Source organism: Sciurus carolinensis, chromosome 11 (assembly GCF_902686445.1).
Source record: "Sciurus carolinensis chromosome 11, mSciCar1.2, whole genome shotgun sequence".
Lineage (NCBI taxonomy): Eukaryota > Metazoa > Chordata > Mammalia > Rodentia > Sciuridae > Sciurus > Sciurus carolinensis.
Window position 1 is genome coordinate 96,925,852 of NC_062223.1, and position 21,218 is coordinate 96,947,069.

A 21,218-nucleotide genomic window follows, 5' to 3' on the forward strand; every position below is an offset into this window, starting at 1 on the left:
AACTTGGGCAAATGTTCGTGATGGTTTATCCTTTATGTCTACTCTTTTTCACTCGACTTCTATTGGACCAAATCATTAAGCCCCTCCTAATTTTGCTACTGGCCAAAAAGTCAGTACTTCACCTGGAGAGGCGTCCCGAGTCAAGCTCACGCTCTCTCGCGCGTTAAATCCAAGGGAACTGATGGAGTGTTTCAACTTCCCGTTCGTGTTTATTCTGCTTCAATCATTCCATTCACTTGTCACTGGCAACAACAGGAACCCTGGCTCACGTTACCTCCTGGGAAGGAATTCCCTTTTCAGAATCCCTTTGCAGAATCCTTTGAGTCGCCTAGCAGCCAGCAACGCTACTGGGCCGTGGCAGGCGCAGCTGCGCGTTACTTGTGACGTCACCGAGGAAGAGGCGAATTCTCTCCAGCCAAAGGAAGACGTTCGCTTTTTTGATTGGCTATAGAAGACGTCTGTTAGGACGTGTTGCCCTTTCCGCGTGCGCTCAGAGCGTGGGCGTCCCTGTGGGGTGTGTGGCAGGGGTGTTTAGACCTGACACCAGCACCCACACCCCTCCCATCAGGGTTCGGCTTAGAGTCGCCCCTGGTGGGCGGCTCTCGAGTCTTGAAGCAGAAGAGAACCCAGGCCGCCCCGGAGCTGCGGAGGCCCGTGCTGGGCAGGCAGAAAAATGGCGACGGCGTCGGTCTCTGCAGTTTCTGATTCTCAGTTCTCGGTAAGAAGTAATCGGCGTTCGAATAGGTTCCAGGTTGTTCCTAGCGCCTTTTTACATTTCCACGTTTCAGGCCGTTTTCGGTTCCTCTTCCGACCCCATCCCGGAGGACGGGGTAGATGGCCCCACGCTACGCAGGTTTCCACTATTCCAAAGTCAAAGCTATACCCTCTAGCTTCCATTGAAGCCGGCTGGTGTGTATCCATTCTCATCCTTCATTCGCTTTTTGGCCTAGCAGGCCAGGTTGCCCAGTGTTGCTGAGACTGGGCTTTGGCAGATCCTGGCCTGCGAAAACAGCTCCATTAGTCACGTGAGTGTAACGGCCCCTCTTGGAAACTAGCCTAGGCCAGGTAGTCACCGAGTAGTGCGCAGTCTCTCGAGTGTGCATTTTAGTTATTGCTCGAACTGTTTTCTTCGCAGTGCCTCTGCCTCCCATCTCATTAACTTTGTTGCGTGATCTTTTAGCCAGAGCCCGTGCTTCCCACGATGTTGTCAGGCTGCAACGTGGAAGTACGGTTTGGGAGAGTCCACAGAGATAGTAAACATTGTTTTCGCCACGACAGTTACCAGCCGCTTTAGTCACTGGTATTTTTGTAATCGAAGTGTTGAACTCAGTGTTCTGGAAAATGCACACTGGAGCTCACTTACAAATATTCACTGCCTTTTGACTGTTAAGCTTTAAAGTTACACAGGTGAATACGATAAAAACCGTACTCTGAAGGAGTGAAGCATTGAAGAGAAGCTATGCATAGATAATTACTACAGAGTACAGTTTTATAAGAGGTACCATTAACTTCAGTAGTCAAGGGGAGGATGATTAGCAGTTCTTGTGTAGGTTAGAGAAGATTTCCTAAAGGGAAAATGGAGCTAGCTACGTATAGAAGGAGTTGTAATTGTCACAAAAAATAGGAGGAGAAGGCACTGCAAGAATTTTGATCTTTAACATTTGGGGACTGGCCTATTTCATTTAGCATGATAGTCTCCAGACCCATCCATTTAGTGGCAAATGTCATAAAGTCATTCACAGTGGAATGAATCTGACATTATTTCCTATGTATATATATGAATACACCACAGTGAATCCCACCATCATTGTACATGATGAATGAGTGAAGCAATAGTTCTTTAATGATTAGAGAAGAAAAATGTAAGATAAAGAGGAACTGTTAGAAACATGTCAGATAAATGAATTATATAGGGAGTGTGATTGAATAAACTTGGGGAGAGGAGTGCTCTTCAAGTTGCTCTCAAAATGTAATGCTTGGAGACCAAACGAGTGAATTGAGTCACACTGTATATAATTCAGCCAGCTGGTTGAGCAGTGTCACTGAGATGTAGTCAACCCTTGGTCCTTATGGTAACTTTTAACAGAAATCCTTCCAGAATGTTCAGTTAGGAAACCGTATATATCTTTATGCATTAAACTCAGCTTTAAGTGGATTCTAAATACCAAGAGTATGCTAAAATCTTTACAAATTAGAGTGCAACAATTTTAATTAACTTGCATCAAAATGTCTAACTTGGAAGCTCCTATTTGTCAAAAAACATTAAATTTTCTTGATTTCTCAGTGCATAAGAAATGATCCTACTTAATAAATGTGCCATTAGAAATAAAGCTGTCATTTACAAAAGAATTTAGCAAGCAGCTGATAGTAAATAATAACGTAAAAAGACTTTACAACTAACTCCATATATGTATGATCTATCAAAATGTATAAATGCATTCTCCTGGCATGTATAACAAATTAGAACAAATAAAAATTTATGTTAAAAACTACAGTGTGAAATCAGAAGACTACTCACATTAAGGTTTCAAGGTTGTGAATATTAACAATTTGTGTTTGTTATTGGTAAACCCTATGCAGAACTAGTTACAATAAATGTTTTTCGAGGCAAGGGTTTTTTCCAAATAAAAAAAGCAGCTACCATGTAAATCTTAAACTTTGTGGACAACACAAAAGCCAGAAGTCTTTTTTTCACTGCAACAACAGCAAGATTGGCAACAGCAGGTAACATTGTTTGCTGTATTATCAACTCACTAGTAAGTGACAGCAGGAATACAACATAATTTGGCTTAATGAAATTAAAACTAAATAAAGAGCATAGTATTGAAAACAGCAAAATGTCTTTATGTTCATCTCTTAATATTAACCCACGTGTAACACCCTTATGTCACTTTGGACCTCATAAATTAATCACCTAATTTGTCTTAAGCTTTTTAGTCAGGCCCTTTAACCAAGCAACACAGTAGCCTCATATTAATTTCCATCAAAAATTTTTTAGTATATCATAGATTTTATAATATGAAATACATTTAAGATTTATTTTTGAGGATAATAAAGTGAATGTCTTCCTGGCTCTTTTTAATCTTTCCATTCCTCCTTCCCTTACTACTATACTTTTTAAGACCATAATATATGTAATACCTACATGGTACTGACAGGAATTATTTTAAGCATTTTTCATATATTAAGTCATTTAATCCTTGCAGTAACCTTTGTGGGGTTAACATTTCCATTTTCAAATGTGCAAAGTGATGCATGAAGTTACATCAAGGTTAAGAGTTCATCTCATTTATAGTACTATGTAGTATCTTGATGGGCTTTGGGGTCTTTGGGTTTTTTGTTTGTTTGCTAGATATTATAATGATCTTGTGATCCTTATTTGCTCAACATGGCAAAAATTTCTCTAAAGTAGCAGTTTTTAGAGTGTGATCTAGGGAACTTTAGGGGTCTCTGTATTGTTCTCTAGGAGTCTACAAGGTCTTATTCAAATATGTTTGTGCAATACTAGGTTTGCCTCATATATGTCAACCAAAATATGCCAAATGCAGAGCAAAAAGTTTGAGGGGCGACATGCAGATTGTCATGTGGGTTAGATCTCAATACAGGCTTATAGAATGTGTACATAGTTTATAGTTTGTCATTTTCAAAAATGAGAAAATGAAAATAGTTTAGTAGGTACACCTGTGTGTGAAATTGATTTATCATAGAGCATGTACAACTTTGGCTTACTAAGGCAAAATTGTCTTCTAAAGAAATTGTACCTATGTGTATTCCAACCAATAGTACTCTTTATTCTGTATCCTCTTTAATGGGTAGTATTATTCCACTTGTAAATTTTTTCGAAGGGGTAGATTGTAAAATGTTATCCTGTTTTCTTTCTAATGTATGCTTCCCTAATCATTGGTAAGGATGTACCTTTTCGTCTCATACCTTTTCTAGTTTTTTGTGTATTTTTCTTTCATGAAATGCCTGTCCATATCTTTTGCTTATTTTTCTGTTGGATTGTTTTTTTTCTTATTTACTCTCATTTGTGTTCTGGATTTTAATCCTCATTCTGGTAGGACTAGTCCAAAAACATCATTGCTTTTCTTTGGTATTTTTTCATTAAATAAGAGTTCTTAATACTAATGTGGTAAAATTTGTTAGTCATTCTTTTTTACAATTAGTGATTTGAGAGATTCTTCCTTCACTCCAAGATCTTTACGGTATGCTTCTAAATTATTCTCTATTCTTTTTAAAGTTGAGCCTTTTAAACTCTTAATTGACTTGAAATTTATTTAATTTAATGTTTTTTTTTTTTTTTTTAAGATAAGCAACTGTCCTGGAACCTACTTCTTAGAAAGTTAACCTTTTCCTAAAAGTTCACAATTTTAGATCTGTGAGTACTTTAATTTCCATGTGTATATTGGTTTGTTAGGGTGCTTTGTTCTGTTTGTTGTTGTTGTTGTTGTTATTGTTTGGTTTTGTTTTTGTCTTTTCTTTCTAGGTACTTACTGTCTTAGTGATTCTCCTTCCTATTTAGTTGAGAGTGAAGGGCAGTTATCTTCTATGTTCCTTAAGAGAAATGTTAATTATTTTGGTCTCTGCTTTTCTTCAAGAGAAATAGTTGAATTTGTTTTTGGATTTTAATTGATACATTTAGGATATCAAATCTTTTTTCCAAACATTAATTCTAGTTACTATTTTATTTATTGTATGACCTATGCTTTCTTAAGTTGCATTTTCCAACTAGTGTATAGAATTACTGATTCTTGTACATGAATTTTACCCAGCAACCTTCCCAAGTTCAAATTAATTCTAATTTAGTATTCTTTGTTTTTTTTTATTTAAACAGTCATATCTGTGAAGTTTGGATTCTTCTTTTTCAATTGTAATATCTGTTCTTTTCAATATAACAATATGCAATTTAGGAGATGCAGTACAACATCAGCTAGAAGTTGTGCAGAGGGCTTTGTTTTATTCTTGATTTTAAATGGAATGTGTGAAATTTTGCACAATTATGTATGCTTGCCATGTTTTTTGGCACAATTTCATATTGCCTTAAGAAAATTGTTCTCTGTTGGAGTGTGAATGTTATTGAATGCTCTCACACTTGTTGAGCTTGTGGATTTTTCCTTTAATGAGGTGGATTACATTAAAAGATGTTATAATGCAATCTAGTTTTTCATTCCTAGTATACCCCCTACATTGATCATTTTGTTTTACCTTCTCATTTTCACAGCAATTATATGTTTTATATTTGCTTTTGTAAATCAACTAGGAATTTATATGGTTTCTAACATAAAAGTAGAATCTTCAGTTTTAATAACATCTCAATATGCATATTTTGATAGCCTTTAGTCCCAAGGGGTTGTTTATTATTATATTTATTGTTCCTTTGTACTTTCCTGAACACAGATTATTTAGTACTTTATAATGCACAGTTCTCCAAAGGTAAGACTTCAAAAACTTAGTTTGTGTGGCAGTTCAAAGAAGAAAAATGGATGTTTGAGCATTACAAATCATAGTCACAACTTCTGCCTTAGCCTTCAAATTTTGATTATATTCTCCACTATACCATCAGGAAATCAAAACAAAGTTCATCATCATTTTCTGACATAATATGATAGTTTTCATGTCATATGGAACATAATCCCAAATTTGACAGAATTCCATCCATGACAGATGAAGGGTGTGGAAATAAAGTTTTATATATGAATGTTTAATAAACCTTAATGTTTTCTGATTATTTCACTGTATTCTACTTAAAATAAGTCATTTGAGGCAAGGACAGTATCTTCTTTTTGAGGTTTTGGATACTAGAAATATTAGGAACTATTTTGTTGAGTTTGAGGATAGAATAATTCAATCATTTGTAGCAATTTCTGGTTCTGTAAAAAGATTTACTTTTCTGAATGTATATTTCATTATTTATACCTAAGATACAATATTATTTATTGTAGAGTACCACATTTATTGAGTGCTGTATTTTCTATACAGTGTATTTAGATTGTGAGAGCATTCTTTGTAGTGTTTGTATCTGACTACATTTAGACAAATATGAAACACTTTTAAAGTTATATTTCTTTAAAATAAATAATTGTTGAATTGTGTATAGTTATTGGACTCTTTCTTCTTGTTGTCTCTTATCAGAGGAATATATAGACGGTTCCAATTTTTAAGTCATGAGTTTGTGGTTTCAATTTTTGCAAGGTAATTTCTCTGTTTTTTTCAGAACATCTCAGCTGAACCGTCAAGGTCTAATCGGGGTGTGGTTCGCCATTCTTCGTCTCCATATGTATCATATCCACCAGATAAGCCTTTCCTTAATAGTGATCTACGTCGCTCTCCAAATAAGCCTACACTTGCCTATCCAGAAAGCAATAGTAGAGGTAATAAACCTTAACAAAAAAGATGCTTGTATTTACCTGTTGCTTTAAAAGTGTTCATTTTGTCCTCCATTATTTCAAAATTTGAGGAATATGTGTTTTCCCTTTACTGCCTGTTTTTAGCCTACTAAAAATATAATGCTTTTTTGTAATCATCTACCACATCACTTAAGCTAAAATACTTTGAGTCATCCCTCACTGGTTTGTCATCTCCAACATCAGTCACTATCCTAGACTGTGTTTTTACTTCTGCAGTAACTCAAAAGCCTATTTTTTATTCTCATTGATTTCATTCACATTCTTACCTGTTGTCTAGTATGTTCTAGTATACTCCTAACAAATACCCATGCCTTTCTTCTCCTTCTCATCCCCACTTGACAACGTCACTAGCATTTGTCATTATCCATTATGTCTCTCACATTAACAAAGTTTCAGCTTTGTGTGTGTGTGTCGGGGGTGTGGGGCAGTGCTGGGAATTGAATCCAGGATCTTATGCATGCGAAGCAAGCACTCTACCATCTGAGCTATATCCCCAGCCCTTAAGTTAATTTTTAATTGGCATTATACACACATAATAGTGGAATACATTGTGACATACTTGTACCTGTATTTGTTTTCTTGCCTGCCTTAACAAAATGCCATGAACAGCTTTAATCCCTGGCAATTTTAGGAGACTGAGGCAGGAGGAAAGCAAGTTCAAGGTCAGCCTCAGCAATTTGACAAGGCCCTGTCTCAAAAGTAAAAAGAACTAGGGATGTGGCTTAGTGGTAGCGGGCCTCTGGGTTAAATTCAGTCACAATAAATAAATAAACAAACACACAGTGCCACAAATTTAACCACTTTAAATAATGTAAATTTGTTGGGTTGTAGTTTTCTGTAGGTGAGAGACCTGAGTGGATCCTTCTGGGTCCTCTGCTTATAGTCTGATAAGGTTCAAATTGAGGTTTTGACTGGGAGTATTCTCTACTAGAGACACTAGGAATGATTAGCTTCCACACATTTATATTCTTGACCAAATTCACTTCCTTTTTGATGCTAGACTGAAGTTCCATTTTCCTGCTCTGAGGACCAGTCTTTGTTTCTATAGGCTCTTTGTTCCTCCTCACTTTCCTTATGGTCTTCTATGGCAACAATGAATCAGGTCTCATATGCTTTAAATCTCTCTGACTTCTGCTGCTGCTACATTTCTCTATCCATAATTGGAGAAAATTTTCTACTCATGATTAGATTCAGATAATCAGGAATAATCTCAGTGTCTTAAGATCCATAACCTTAATAACATCTCTGAAAGATATTCACCATAGTTGTCAGAGAGTAGGTTTCCACTCTGCCTATCACATCATTTAACTTGAGGTTTGCAAGACTTTCCCGTGTACTCCTGTACTGAAATTTTCTTTGTCTGGAATTATACTTGTTTTTTAAAGTCAGTATTCTTTATGTATTATTTACCTCAAGAGGTCTTTCTTTCCTCTAGCTTCTCCAGCTTATACCTCTCTGCCTTCCTCAGTGTTGTTTTTGAAATCTCTTAAACCTTTGTTCATAACTTAAAGCTTTCAATTTGGGCGATATGAAGAGGGTGATGATTTGGTGTCTTTCATTTTGTAAAGCAGGTGTTGTTGAATTGATGCAAGAAAACACTGTAAAAGTACAGTGGTCTTGCATATCTGTGGGTTCTGAATCCATTGATTCAACCTATTGGTCAACAGTATTTGAGGAAAAATTTGCATCTGTAGCAAGCATGTATACTTTTTTCCTTGTCATTATTCCTTAATGAATTATAATAACTATTTGCATAGCATTTAAATTCTTCTGTTAAGAATTATAAGTATTCAAGCTAGGGATGATTAAAGTATATGGAAGGATATGTGTTGGTTATATGTGAATTTACACCATTCCATATAAGGGACTTGAGCATCTGGATTTTGGTATCTGTTGTGGGATGGGAAGGTCTTGAAAATCATTGGATTGGATAATCATTGGATTACCAATGGATGCTGAAGGCCAACTGTACAATACAATTTAATGATTATCCTGAGACATTTTTTAAATAGTTCACCATGATACATTCTGAAGATGTAAAACAAACTTAGAGTTTTGCATGTTGTTTCTCTTGTTTTTCCTCTCCATCTCCTTTTTCCCCCTTCTTTCATATTCCTTAAAATCACTAGTGATGCAAGCAGATTTTAGCTTTATTGCTAGCATATTGGTCTGAAAGTTTTGCTGACTGCTCTGTGAAAAAATTCACCTCTCCTTTAATTTTTCTGAGTCTTTCATTGTTTAATAATTCGCTGTACTCTTAATATTTTATTTTCACAGATGTGAAGGTCAAAACTAGATATAATATTGTAGTGGAAGGATTAATTTGTAATTCTTAGGTCTTATGTTGCTACAGAGTTAGAGTTCCATTCCATGGTTATTTTGTCTATTTTAAAAAAATTTTTAAATTGTCAGTGGACCTTTATTTTATTTATTTATATGTAGTGCTGCAAATTGAACCCAGTGCTTCACACATGCTAAGCGAATGCTCTATCACTGAGCTACAACCACAGCCACTTGTGCTTATTTTTAAATAAGAAATTATAACTGGAACTTAAGGGGTTTTTTGATCCATTGTGGGCTTCAGTTATTTATTTTTTGTTCTTTTTAACCTATGATGTCATAATAATTTTTGTTTTTTTTTAGATTGTCAGTCTTTAACTGTTATATTCTGATGTGTAGCATCCTATCATTCGTTTTAACCATTTAGTTAATTAACATTATTTTATCATCTTTATGGTATTTTTATAAAGAGGTTTGTATCAAGTGTTGAAATTCTTAAAAGGTATCAGACTACTGGGGGAGAGAGGTTGTTAAAAGACACACCAGTAAAACCCTGGGAAACTGTAGATAGAGGTTTCCAAAATTCTCCCTTCTGGAGTTCACACAGAATACATGTCTACCAGTGAGCTACACAACAAGTGAAGTGTTTTTGCCAAGGAAAGGCCATACATACATGACCCAGACTAGAGTTTTTAAAGATTAGTCATAAAGGTACTTTGTACTTGTTCAGCCAGTCACAATTACCAAAAGTCCAGCATCCCCAAAGTGGAGTAGGGATTCACTATAAATCATATTCTTAGCATTAAATGATCTACGTAGACAAGTATGGTAGAATTTAGTAGGATTTGTATGCCATAAGCATACAAACACCTTTATCAATTAAAATATTCAGGTAGACAAGTTCTCAGAGGTTAGTCAAACAAAAAGGTTAGGTCTGCTGGTTAACTTTTCTGTAAATTGTGACACTGAAATCCATTCATCTGTTTTGAACTTTGAATGGTTTCAGTTAAGTTCACTATTAAAAACCTTCATACAGATCTTTTTCAAGACCATCACCCTTCCTGTGCAGATCTCTTTTTTGTTATGCATTAATAAAAGATGTGTAGTTAGTGATCAAGATATAATTTTTTACTGCTTCATGAGGACATAGTGGCTTGTTTTTCCTTACAAGAAATGCTTAAGATTAGTTAAGTGCCACTGCCTGTATTTGAGCTAAACATTTACAGTTTTACCCAATATCATTTTGCATTATCATTACAACCAATAACACAGTGAAAAGAGCAAATAAGTTCTATTTATATTATGAAAATAGTGTTTATCTCAGTCGACCCTGAAAAGGTCTGGCAAATCCTGCCTATCATAGACCCATGCCCCACACTTTGAGAACCACAGTTATAAATGAAGTGAGTATATCCATAGTGCTCTATTACAAATTTCTTTCTTTTTTTGTTTTTAAACCAAGCGTGGGAAGAATGTAGATGGCAGCATCTGTTCTAGAATCTAGATGATTGATATATAGCTCACTGAATTCAGAGACTTTCTTAATTTATCTACTTCATCTTGCAGAATACCTTGCACACCAAATGTGGTCTATCAGTGTTTGTTGAACTGGCTGGGCAAGGTGGCACACACCTTTAATTGCAGCAGCTTGGGAGGCTGAGGCAGGAGGATCAGAAGTTCAAAGCCAACCTCAGCAACTTAGCAAGACCTTGTCTCAAAATAAAACATAAAAAGGGTTGGGGATGTGACTTGTTGGTTAAACAACCCTGGGTTCAGTCCCTGGTATCAAAAAAACAAAACAAAAAATACTGAAGTTTATATCAGAAATGAGCCTAAACTGAAGTAGCAGCATTTGGGACAGAGAGCAGGGGACTAAGAAAAGAGTTATGCATATTTTATTTAAACAGGAGGAAAAAAGCTTTGACTCTTAGGTTTCTACTTATTGTGGTTTAAATATGAAATGGCCCTGCAAAAACTCCTGTGTTAAACATAGGAATGTCCAGAAGTTAAATGATTGAATTGTGAAAGATGTAACCTAATTGGTCCATCTAAGTTTGAGTGGACAGACTGGGTACTTAGGTGAGGCAGGTGGGGTATGAATGGAGAGATGTGCCATTGGGGACATGCCCTGGAAGGATTTATCTTCCTTGTGTCCTCTTACTACCTGCCTCTCTGCCTCCTGGCTACCATAAGAAGGGGAGCAGCTTCTCTCTGCCATGCCCCTCCCCTATTGATGTTCTGCTTTGCCTCAGGCCCCAAGCAGTGGTGTCCACCATCTGTGGATGAGGCCTCTGAACCATAAGCTCCAAATAAACTTTCCCTTTAAGTTGTTCTTGTCTAAGTATTTTCATCACAGTGACGCAAAGCTAACTAACGCTAGTGTAGAGTATTAATGATGTTATTACAATAGCTTACAGGATTGTGTATTTCAAGGAATGCTAATATAATTTTGGCTATATTCAATTGAAGATCCATATGAATTAGATGAAGATGAATACTAAGCAAATGAAAATTAAAAATCTGAAGTATAATAAAGAACACTGCATTAATGAACTCAGGTATCATCAGAGAAACTCATGAATAAAATGTGAGTGTGAAGGGGGTTTTCTTAGAAACTAAAGAGAAAAAAGAGCTGGGAAAGAGATCATTTAAATAGTGAACTGAAGAGTACCAGTAGGTTAGAGAGCTACCAAGACAGCAATATTGGGGAAATCAAAGATGAAAACTACAGATCTGCTGAGTTTTTTCTTCTTTATTAATATTTTAATGATAGCAATATTCCCAGCAACAAATGGGCCAAACTTTTTTTTTTTATTAACAAGGTAACAGTAAGATCTATTGGGCTTACTGTGCCCCAACATACACTGTAGTCTTGTTAATGAATGAATGAACAGATGGGACCTAAAAAGTGGGTAGAAAGTCTTCCAGTTTTTTAGTGTTTTCCAGAAGTCATTTAGAGCATTTTCAAACTTTGCATGTAAGAATCACCTGGGGATCTTCTTGAATCTCTGACTTTCATTCAAAATATTCACTTAGATTATCTTCTTTATGTATAGGCTATGCCCTGGGCATTTGGGCTTTTTTGTTTGTTTGTTTTGCTTTGTTTTCCAAAACAAATTCAGCTTAAAATTAGCGAACCTTTGATAGTATGTTAGGTAAAGAATGAATTCCTAAGTTGAAACTCAGTTTTCTTGGATAAAAGAGAATGGATTGGTACAAATCTTCTAATTGATATTCTAAATTAGTAATCATACAGACTTTCCCTTAGTTATTTTGTTTTCGTTGGGGTTTTTTTGTTGTTGTTTATTTTTGAGGTGGGGTCTCACTCTGTTGATTAGGTTGGTCTCCAACTCTTAGGTTCAAGTGATTCACCTACCTCAACCTCCCTGGTAGCAAGGGCAGACAAGTAGCTTGGACTACAGATGTGGACCACTGCACCTGATTTCTCAGTATTTGTTTATTCAAGATCTGAATGCCAACTCTGTGCCACATATAGTACGTAGCTTTGGAATTTCAGTTATTAATAAGAGGTTCTCTCCTCTAAGAAGCTCATTTTTCAGGGAAGATTAATGTTTAAGGAACACTGGGTATCTCTTTGTATCTAGTTTTCTAGAGGCATTTTCATTTTCATGTATAACTAGTCAAAATATATTGAAATTGAAACATTTTCAGAAATATTGTGGGTAGGCTGCTGAAATAGTGCAGTTGGGAGAGCATTAGACTGAAGAAATATTGTGGGTAATAATGGAGGATAAAATTTTTAAATCTTATGTATGCTTTGAAAAGTCTGTTGATAGATAAAAACAAATAAGATGTAGTATGGAGTTTGTTTCTTGTTCTAAATATATATTCCTTACCATCTCTCTTACCATTATATGAAGTTTTAAATTTCTGAATTGTCCATTGTTCATTTCTACCTATATCATATTTTAATCAAGGGTCTTTTCAGGTAATTTGAATATAAGTGGCACAGTGGTTTATGAATTCATAGAATACAGGGCAATAGAAGGGAAGAAAAAGTAATAACTCACTCTTAGACCTTTCTAAGGAAAAAAAAAACTTAAAATCCATCACTTAGTCATCTAGAATGTCTTTTAACTTAGAAGATAAGTTCGTAAGAAAAGTAAATATGAAACTGAAAATATATGCTAAATATAACTCTGGAAATGAAGATACAAAAGGTAAATTAATCACCTGGCTCCAAATCCCTAAGTAGGAAACTAGAAAATAAGGTTATTTAAAGTAAAATTTACCTTTTCTTCTATTAACTCTCTTACAGTTTCATTTTTGTTATAGAAATGTGTTCAGGGACGTGTTTATGTACATATGTGTTTGTTTTTTAAATATATAACTAGCCATTGGTAGAATGAAACCATTATATTTATCTGCTAACAGATTTATTTTTTAAAAGAACTTAGAAAACAGAGTACAGATAATATAAACTTAGTTACAAATGATTGAAATTTATAAATTAGTTTCCACCAATGAACTAGCTTGGTAAAGAGAAATGTTTTTGTTTTACAAACATGCAAGGGATGATTAAACAATCAAGAACAGGAAAGGCAAGTGTACAAGTGGTCTTTAAAAATGTGAGGAACCAGAGTGACCTCGCCAGGTGGGGTAGTCGAAAGTGAGGGGCAACACCAACTTCTGGGCGTAATTGTAGTGGACTTCACTGAAAATGATTTCCAAAAGAAGACTGTCAAAATCTGAGAATAAAGAGACCCTGATGGAAGATGGCTCCAAAGTCAGGAAGCAGCCACTTTCCAAAAAGACAAAGGAATCTTATGCTCCTAAGGAAGTTGAAGAAAATAACATTGTCTTTGTAAGACTTCTTAAGACATCAGAACTTAAGAGAATCAGTCACCTAGCTGTGGATCAAATAAGTTTTCCAAAGAAGCTATTTCAGTTCTTGAGGAAACATCCTTCTTATGCCAAAGTGATGGAAGAATTTGTTGATGGCCTGAAATCTTATACTGAGGACCATGACAGTTTCAGGAACTACTTTTTGTCTTGTGAATGTCTGCATGATGAGGAAACCAGCATGGTTGCATCTTACTCTTAAGAGTGTCATCAAACTGCCTATTGGGAATTGACATATTATAGCCTGCCATTATCAAAACTTATTTGTGAAAAGTTGCCAGTATTTTCTTTTCAAAATCGAAAGCAGTGATGGAATCAACATGCCTTATTTTCAGTCAACTAAAATGGTTTGACAGAATTGTGGATGGCAAGGACCTCACCACCAAGATCATGCAGCTGATCAGTCTCACTCCAGCGTACCTGCTACCAGCCTACCTGAAATTCTAGGGGATGCCCAGCATGCTGACGTGGGGAAAGAACTCAGTGACCTATTAATGGAGACTACTCCCCTCACTGTCCCAATCCTGGATGCCCTTTTCAGCCTCCTACTTGACCCAAACTTCCTATCTAAGATCCACCAGTTGGTGATGGGTGAGCTATCCTCAGTCAGATTGAATGACTTACCTGTGATAATCAAGTTCATGCTTCATTCCACAATAGCCCCAATGCACTCGAGGTAATTTCTGAGCTTCTGAAGAAGTTGGATCTGCGGCATTTTTTTTTTGGCCATCATGGTTTCAGGCTTCCCAAATCAAGTTGGAAAGTAAAGGACAAGCAATTTCTTCAGAATATCAAGATGATAACAGTCCAAATTGTGTTATGCTTCTCTTTGATATCTGAAAGTTGACTGTTACGTATAAGAAAATCATTTTGGAAGCCTGGTTTAAGGCAACTGAAAATATTGCCCCAGGGTCTGAGCACAAGAGTTTCAACCTGCAGTGATTTTCATCTTTTATAACACCAATACTCAGACAAAGAAGAACATTGAGAGTGTGCTAAAAAATAAGATTCAGTCAGACTGCTTTCACGAACAGTTGTTCCATGGTACTTTTATATATTCATTATTTGGTTCTGAAGGATATTTGTCCATCCATTCTGTTGCTGGCTCAGAGTTTGTTCCACTCTCAAGGTCAGAATATATATATTTTTTGATAGTCTCCTATACAAATACTCATTGAAGTTTTTTGTCACTTACTGCCAGCAGGAAGCAGTTGGTGCCCTAGTGACCCATGTCTGCAGTGGGAATGAAATGAAAATTGATACTGCATTGAATGTCCTCCTTGAGTTGATAGGATTAAACCCATCTGCTATGAGACTGAATGCTGTCTTTGTGAAGGGCATTTTAGATTATCTGGATAATATGTCCCCTCTGCAACTACAAAAACTCTTCTATAATTCTCAGCATGCTGGCATTTAGCAAACACATGAACCAGCAGCCATGTCCAGGAAAACATGCATTTGGTGGTACGAGAGCAGCTCTTTAGCACCATATTTAAATACAAACTTATTGGAACGTATTGGTGCTATCACCATGGCTGGTATCAGGGCAACAGACAGAAATGGATCTACTTTGACCCAAAGGAGAGTTGACCTGAGCAATGAGTAGTATACACGGGTGACCTCTTTGCTGCAGTTGATTGATTCCTATAGTGAGCAGTCTTCTTGAACCTCTGTACTTTATTATGGGTTTACCAACCTAATCCAAGAAGGGGAGCTGACTTCAGAAACCTTAGAATGAATTGGACCAACTGTCTTTAGTGATTTCCAAGTTGCTCTGTAGTGAACTTCTGTGTTATTCCATAACGTGACTTTCCATTTCCTGTGAAAGCTTTCTATGGACTGGAAGAATGTGATACTCGTGATGGGATCATCATCAACTTCCTGCCACTGTTTTTCTAGAAATTTGCAAAAGATCAAGGGTTCACAGGAACCAGACCAAAAACTGTCTCTGTTGTGCCTGGCTCCCAATTTCTGGTTATTGAGACTTTGTGTGGCAAGACAATATGATGGAAATCTGGAAGAGATTGACGATCTCTTAGATTGTCCTATATTTGTTACTGACTTGGAACCTGGAGAGGAGCTGGAGTCTGTCTCTTAAGGAGTGTTCATTCATTTCTTATGTTCAGCTAGCTCTGAGAGGTTGTAAATGCCTTCTGCTGACGAACATCACCTGAGATGAAGGGAAAAGTACTTGGCAGTCACCCCAGACTCTGTTCCTCCACTTGCAACTTTGACTTGGTAATTTTAGATGTAACACCTCATAGCAGTTCTACTGCTTTAGCAAAAAACAGAAAAAGAGGAAAGATAGGAGGAAGCAAAAAGCAAATGGCAGCATATCACCCTCCCCTAACACTTTCAAAAGAGGATAATTCACAATATGATGCTGTGCGGACTCGTGGAAGCCAGCTAGGCAAGGAGATCACAGGAAAGGAAGAAAAGGCATCAGTGTCGCTATAGAATTACAGTGCATTTTTCCTAGAGGTGGACATTGAGGTCTTCTGTGTTCTGCATTGTAAACTTGTTACCAAATTCATCTTAGATACTGAAATGCACACTGAAGCTACAGAAGTTGTGCAGCTTGGGCCCCTTGAGCTGCTTTTCTTGCTGGAAGATCTCTCCCACAAGTTAGGTAATATGCTTGCGCACCATCTTTTACCAAGAGAAACCCCTTTCACAAGAATAAAGGAAACCAGAATATTGTCTTCTCACGTCTCCATCAGAGGCCTGCCCCAGAAATTATTCATTGTGTTGTTCAACTGCTGACTCCAATGTGTAACCTTCTGAAGAATATTCACAACTATATCCAGTACTTAGTTCCTGAGGATCATGTGAAGTTGATGAACCAGGAGTGAAGGTTCCAAGAGTACCACATAATGACTTCCTGTTATCAGAGGCTACTGCAAATTTTTCATGGACTTTTTGCTTAGAGAAGATTTTTTTCACATTAGAAATCATTTACTATACTCAGCCCTCAAGGTCCTCACTAGCCAACTGAAGCAAATAGAACATGAGCAGTCATTGGAAGAATTGGTCAATCAGAGTTTCAATTACTTGCAGAATTTTCATTCCAGCATTCCCAGTTTTCAGTGTGGTTTTTACCTCATCAGACTTTTGCTAGTCCTTTTGGAGAAATCTACAGCTTCTGCTCCAAAGAAATAAAATATTGCTTCCCTGGCCAGACAGTGCCTCTATTAGGTGTGGTCAGATGGGGAGAAAGAGAAGAGCAGCATCTTTAATGAGAAACTGCATTTTATGCTTTGCATCTATATGGAGCACACAATGTTCTGCAGGCCATAGAGGAGATTGCTGGCATTGGTGTCCCAGAACCGATCAAATCTCCAAAAGATGCATCTTCCTATACACTCCCTACACTGACAAGGCACACCTTTGTTGTTTACTTTGTTGTGATGATGACTGAACTTGAGAAGACAGTGAATGTTCTCCAGGCCGGCACAGCAGCAGACAGGCAACAGATTTACAAAGAGAAGCTCTTCTATTGGAACATGGCTGTTTGAGACAGTATCTCCATCAACTTGATGAAAGTATTTGATAAGTCATCCAGTTCTGCTTGTATGTTTGAAGTATGGAAGCATTTCTGAAGCAGCATATGCTGCTCCTAAACTTCAATTTTAGAAAACACAGATCATGTGCTGAGCTTACTGGAAACCTTCCAGCTGGACACGAGGCTGTTTCACCACCCATGTGGGCATTCCAAGATTCACCAGGACATGAGACCCACCAAACATGTGCCTTTGCTCAAAAAGACCCTGGAGCATTTAGTTTGCAGAGTCAAAGCCATGCTGGTCTTCAGCAGTTGCAGAGAGGCTTTCTGGCTGGGCAATCTCAAAAACAGACTTGCAGGGTGAAGAGATTGTCCCAGAATTCCCAGGAGAGCACAGCAGATGAGAGTGAGAGTGGCATGTCATCCTAGATCACTAAGAGCAAAACAACAGAGGATGGTGAAGAAAATGAAGCAAGTGATGGAGAAAATGAAAGCTTTATAAATTTCAATGTTGGCACCACCTTCCCATGTTATAGACATCTTTAAAATGTTTGTATTCCTATCAATTAAGTCAGAACCATTTTGCCTAAGCATGAATTTAAATGAAATTCCATGTAAACTGTATGTCACGGAGAGGTGCCAGCTTTTTAAAGAAACAGATCTTTTTTACTCAACACCAGGCACACTTTTCCTTTCATTAATGAAATTTGTTCATTCACCAATTTTTTTAATGCCTGGAATATAAAAGACCTCATGGAGGAGGCTGATAGGTTTTATAATATATAGTTAGCTTATTCTTGCTGGCATTGTCAATGAGACTACAATCTAACTGTAACAAAAGCAGACGTACACATATTAGAAATCTGAAAGAAAAAAAAAAGCTGAAAAGAAAGTATGAAAACGTACAGGAAAAGAGTCCAGATATAAGATTAATGTCCTCTTATATCAACTGAGTTTAACCTTTTTTAAACCACTAAGGTATGTTTTTTTTAATTTAAATATGCTTATCATATTTTAGTATATAAGTAAAACATATCTGTTACGAACTGTGAACCTGAGTTTATACACCTCTTTTCCTGGGAATTCCTCATTACCTTAACATGGCTATGACTCTGATTTATTCTTTTTACCCTTTCACAAATCTTGCTAATTGATTCATAGTGGACACTCAACTGAAACCTAGACAATGGCTATCTTCCTTGGGACTTTTATCCAAAAAGCTAAGCCAGAATTTATCAACTTAAAACTTAAAAAGCTCATTTTAAAAACATGGTAGCCATGATTCTTGCTATGTGGAAGAAGCTGGTCAATAGTAAGAGAGTGAAAAGTTTTACTTATGTATAAGGAAGAAAAAAATAAATAAAAGCGAGTGAAAGTGCTGGTTATGTTTGAATTACTGGTTCCTCACATTCTTTTTTTTCCAAAGACGAAACTTGAATTTGTTAAAGTGATATAAACCTAAATTTTAGAATAAATCAGTTTCAAAACTAGTTCACAAAGCCCAGAATCATGACTCTGAGAGTTTACTCTGAGCATAGCACAGCCACATTTATCCAAACCAGAAATAATGTTTCATTGGGATCCCAAGCCAGGGACTTTGACTATGCTAGACAATCGATGAAATCCACAAAAAATTAAATAAACCCCTCCTGGAGGGAAAAGAAAAAAAAAAAGAACAGGTTACTTCCAAATAGAAAGAGATTTCAAACCCAGAAAACAAAATGGGAATAGGCTGGCAGAGAAGGGAAATATGGCAGCAGCCTCTTGTGGTCTAATAGAGTTGTCATCACTCTCATTACTATATGCCAGAATAGACAAAAGCTCAGAAACTGTCTTGGGAATGTATACATAACACACACACACACACACACACACATATATATATATATACACATATATATGAGAATATGCATGAGTTTCATATATGATAAATTTGACATTTGAAGTTGTTCCTTTAATAAAAAAGTTTTACTTAATATTTAAGTGTAAAAATGTATGTAAGTATAATGACAGAAGATAGGAAGTTTTTCTAATGTGAGGTTGGGAAGAACTTTCTACATATAAAATAAATACATAAGTAAAACTTGAAAAAGAATATTAGATAAAACTGTATGAAAAATCTGAACACCTGTACATTAAAATAACAATAAATACCAAAACTAGAATTAAAGGCAGACAATAAAATAGAGGGAGGAATCTTTTTCCATAGAAGAACAGACAAAGGAAATTCATGGAAAAAAGATTAACCAGTAATGTATACAAAAATATTTAAACTTTAATTGACAAGCCAGATAACCAGAATGGCATATTTTTCTTATCAGAATGTCCTAAATTTTATAATTAACAGTCTGTTGGCAAAGACTACTTCTAATGAAAGTATGAAATTGAAGAAATCACTTTTAAAGGTCTGTTTCAGGAACTTTTAAAATGTGACCATTTTTTGACCAAGTAACTTAATCCTTTTGTTTTTACTGATCAATCATAAGGACTATCTGATTATATGAATAAGTGTTCATTATTTAATAATGCTAAAATTAAAAGCAAAACTTAGAAATATTTTTATCTCAATTTATCTCACATGTGTAGAAAAAGATTACAAAAAACAAAATGATAGTTGTTCTCTCTGGGTAGTAGGATTATGAGTTATTTCCCTTTTTAAACTTTCTGTGTCTTCTATAGTTTTTACAATGAATGTATCATGTCTAGAGTCAGGAACTTGAGGGAGAGTTTACAAGAGTGTTTAGATTTTTTTCTTAAATGAAAAAAATGCAGATTAAAGAAAGTCTTTTATGTGCTTGACTATGGTTCGCTCTACAAGTGGCGTCTACATGTGATCCTATAAATAACAGAAAAAAGATTCAGACATTTAATATGTATGTACTATAGGGCAGCTGTATGAATTTATCCATGATTAGTCAAGTTCTTGGTACCATATTCTAAAATCCTTGAAATGTTTTTATCATAGTCGTGGGGTTTTTCCTTTGTACTTAGATCATTTCAGAGACTCAAAAAGATGTCTTTAAAAGAAATTTTATTTTTTGTAATTAGGGAGATAATGATTACCATTTGTTGTTCCAAAGAATGATTCTCCACTGGACCCAGTCATCAATTTTTTTTTTTCTTTTTCAGTCACCTTTCTTCATACTTATTGTTATTTATAGTATTTGCTTTATACTTGGCAGCCATCTTTTCTGCTCTGAAGAATCTTCAAGATAAGATTCGCCGCTTGGAACTTGAAAGGATTCAGGCAGAAGAAAGTGTGAAAACCTTGTCAAGAGAAACTATTGAGTATAAGAAAGTACTGGATGAACAGATTCAAGAAAGGGAGAATTCAAAAAATGAAGAATCAAAACACAATCAAGGTTTGTTTAATTGTGGGAGGAATTAAATTCTGTCAAAATAAGTATTCTAAAACTCCAAATTAACATTTTCTAGTGCTTAGTGTCTTCAAGACAAAATTACATTCAAGGTGCATTTTAAGGAGTAAATGCTGATATCATGAGTTATTTTTACTGACTATAAAGTAGATTTGACCAGCATATAGAAAGTAATCCAAAAAGGCTCCTAGGGAACTGGAAGGTAATTCAAAAAGTCTTCTAGGGCCATTGGGATATACTATTTATATTATAAATTCAATAGATTCAATTCTGTTAATTGCATGTTAAAACTATTCTATGGGTGAGCTGATTTCTACTTTTCTTATGTATTCCTTTTAGAACTGACATCCCAGTTATTAGCTGCAGAAAATAAATGTAATCTTTTAGAAAAGCAGTTGGATTACATGAGAAATATGATAAAGCATGCAGAAATGGAAAGGACATCTGTCTTAGAAAAACAGGTATGGCACCTTACAGACTGATACTCAAGAAGAGTTGTTGAGAAAATTTATTCAAATATAGACCTTTTTCCTCAGTTAGGATGACTGATGCTGTTATAATAGCCCAAAACTGAAATTTCTTGTCATCATTTATAGTGTTTAAAGTTTAGATTGACTCTTTTTGCTGTTATTGTATTTGACAGAGTTTTACTTAAATTGAGAAAATGCTATAGTTATTTATGGGATATTTTAAAGTCATGTTAAGATCTTTAAGTCTGCATTATAAAAAGTGTAAATCATTTAACTCTGAACCTCTTAAATGTTTAAAAAGTCAAATGAAGCAGATTGT

The 21,218-nt window shown here is 35.8% G+C and overlaps 1 protein-coding gene and 1 pseudogene across 1 annotated transcript in view; both read left to right on the top strand.

Annotated features, from left to right (window-relative positions):
- The first annotated feature begins 433 nt into the window (after window positions 1-433).
- Window positions 434-21,218, top strand: part of Cep57 (centrosomal protein 57) — a 40,797-nt gene continuing 20,012 nt past the window's right edge. Inside the window, exons 1-4 of the mRNA XM_047516737.1 lie at window positions 434-718; window positions 6,215-6,371; window positions 20,235-20,414; window positions 20,769-20,890. Coding sequence (XP_047372693.1) covers window positions 674-718; window positions 6,215-6,371; window positions 20,235-20,414; window positions 20,769-20,890 — 504 coding nt within the window. The 5' untranslated portion in view covers window positions 434-673. The remainder of the gene's footprint in view (window positions 719-6,214; window positions 6,372-20,234; window positions 20,415-20,768; window positions 20,891-21,218) is intronic.
- On the top strand, window positions 13,369-17,598 carry LOC124958380 (Fanconi anemia group D2 protein-like; annotated as a pseudogene).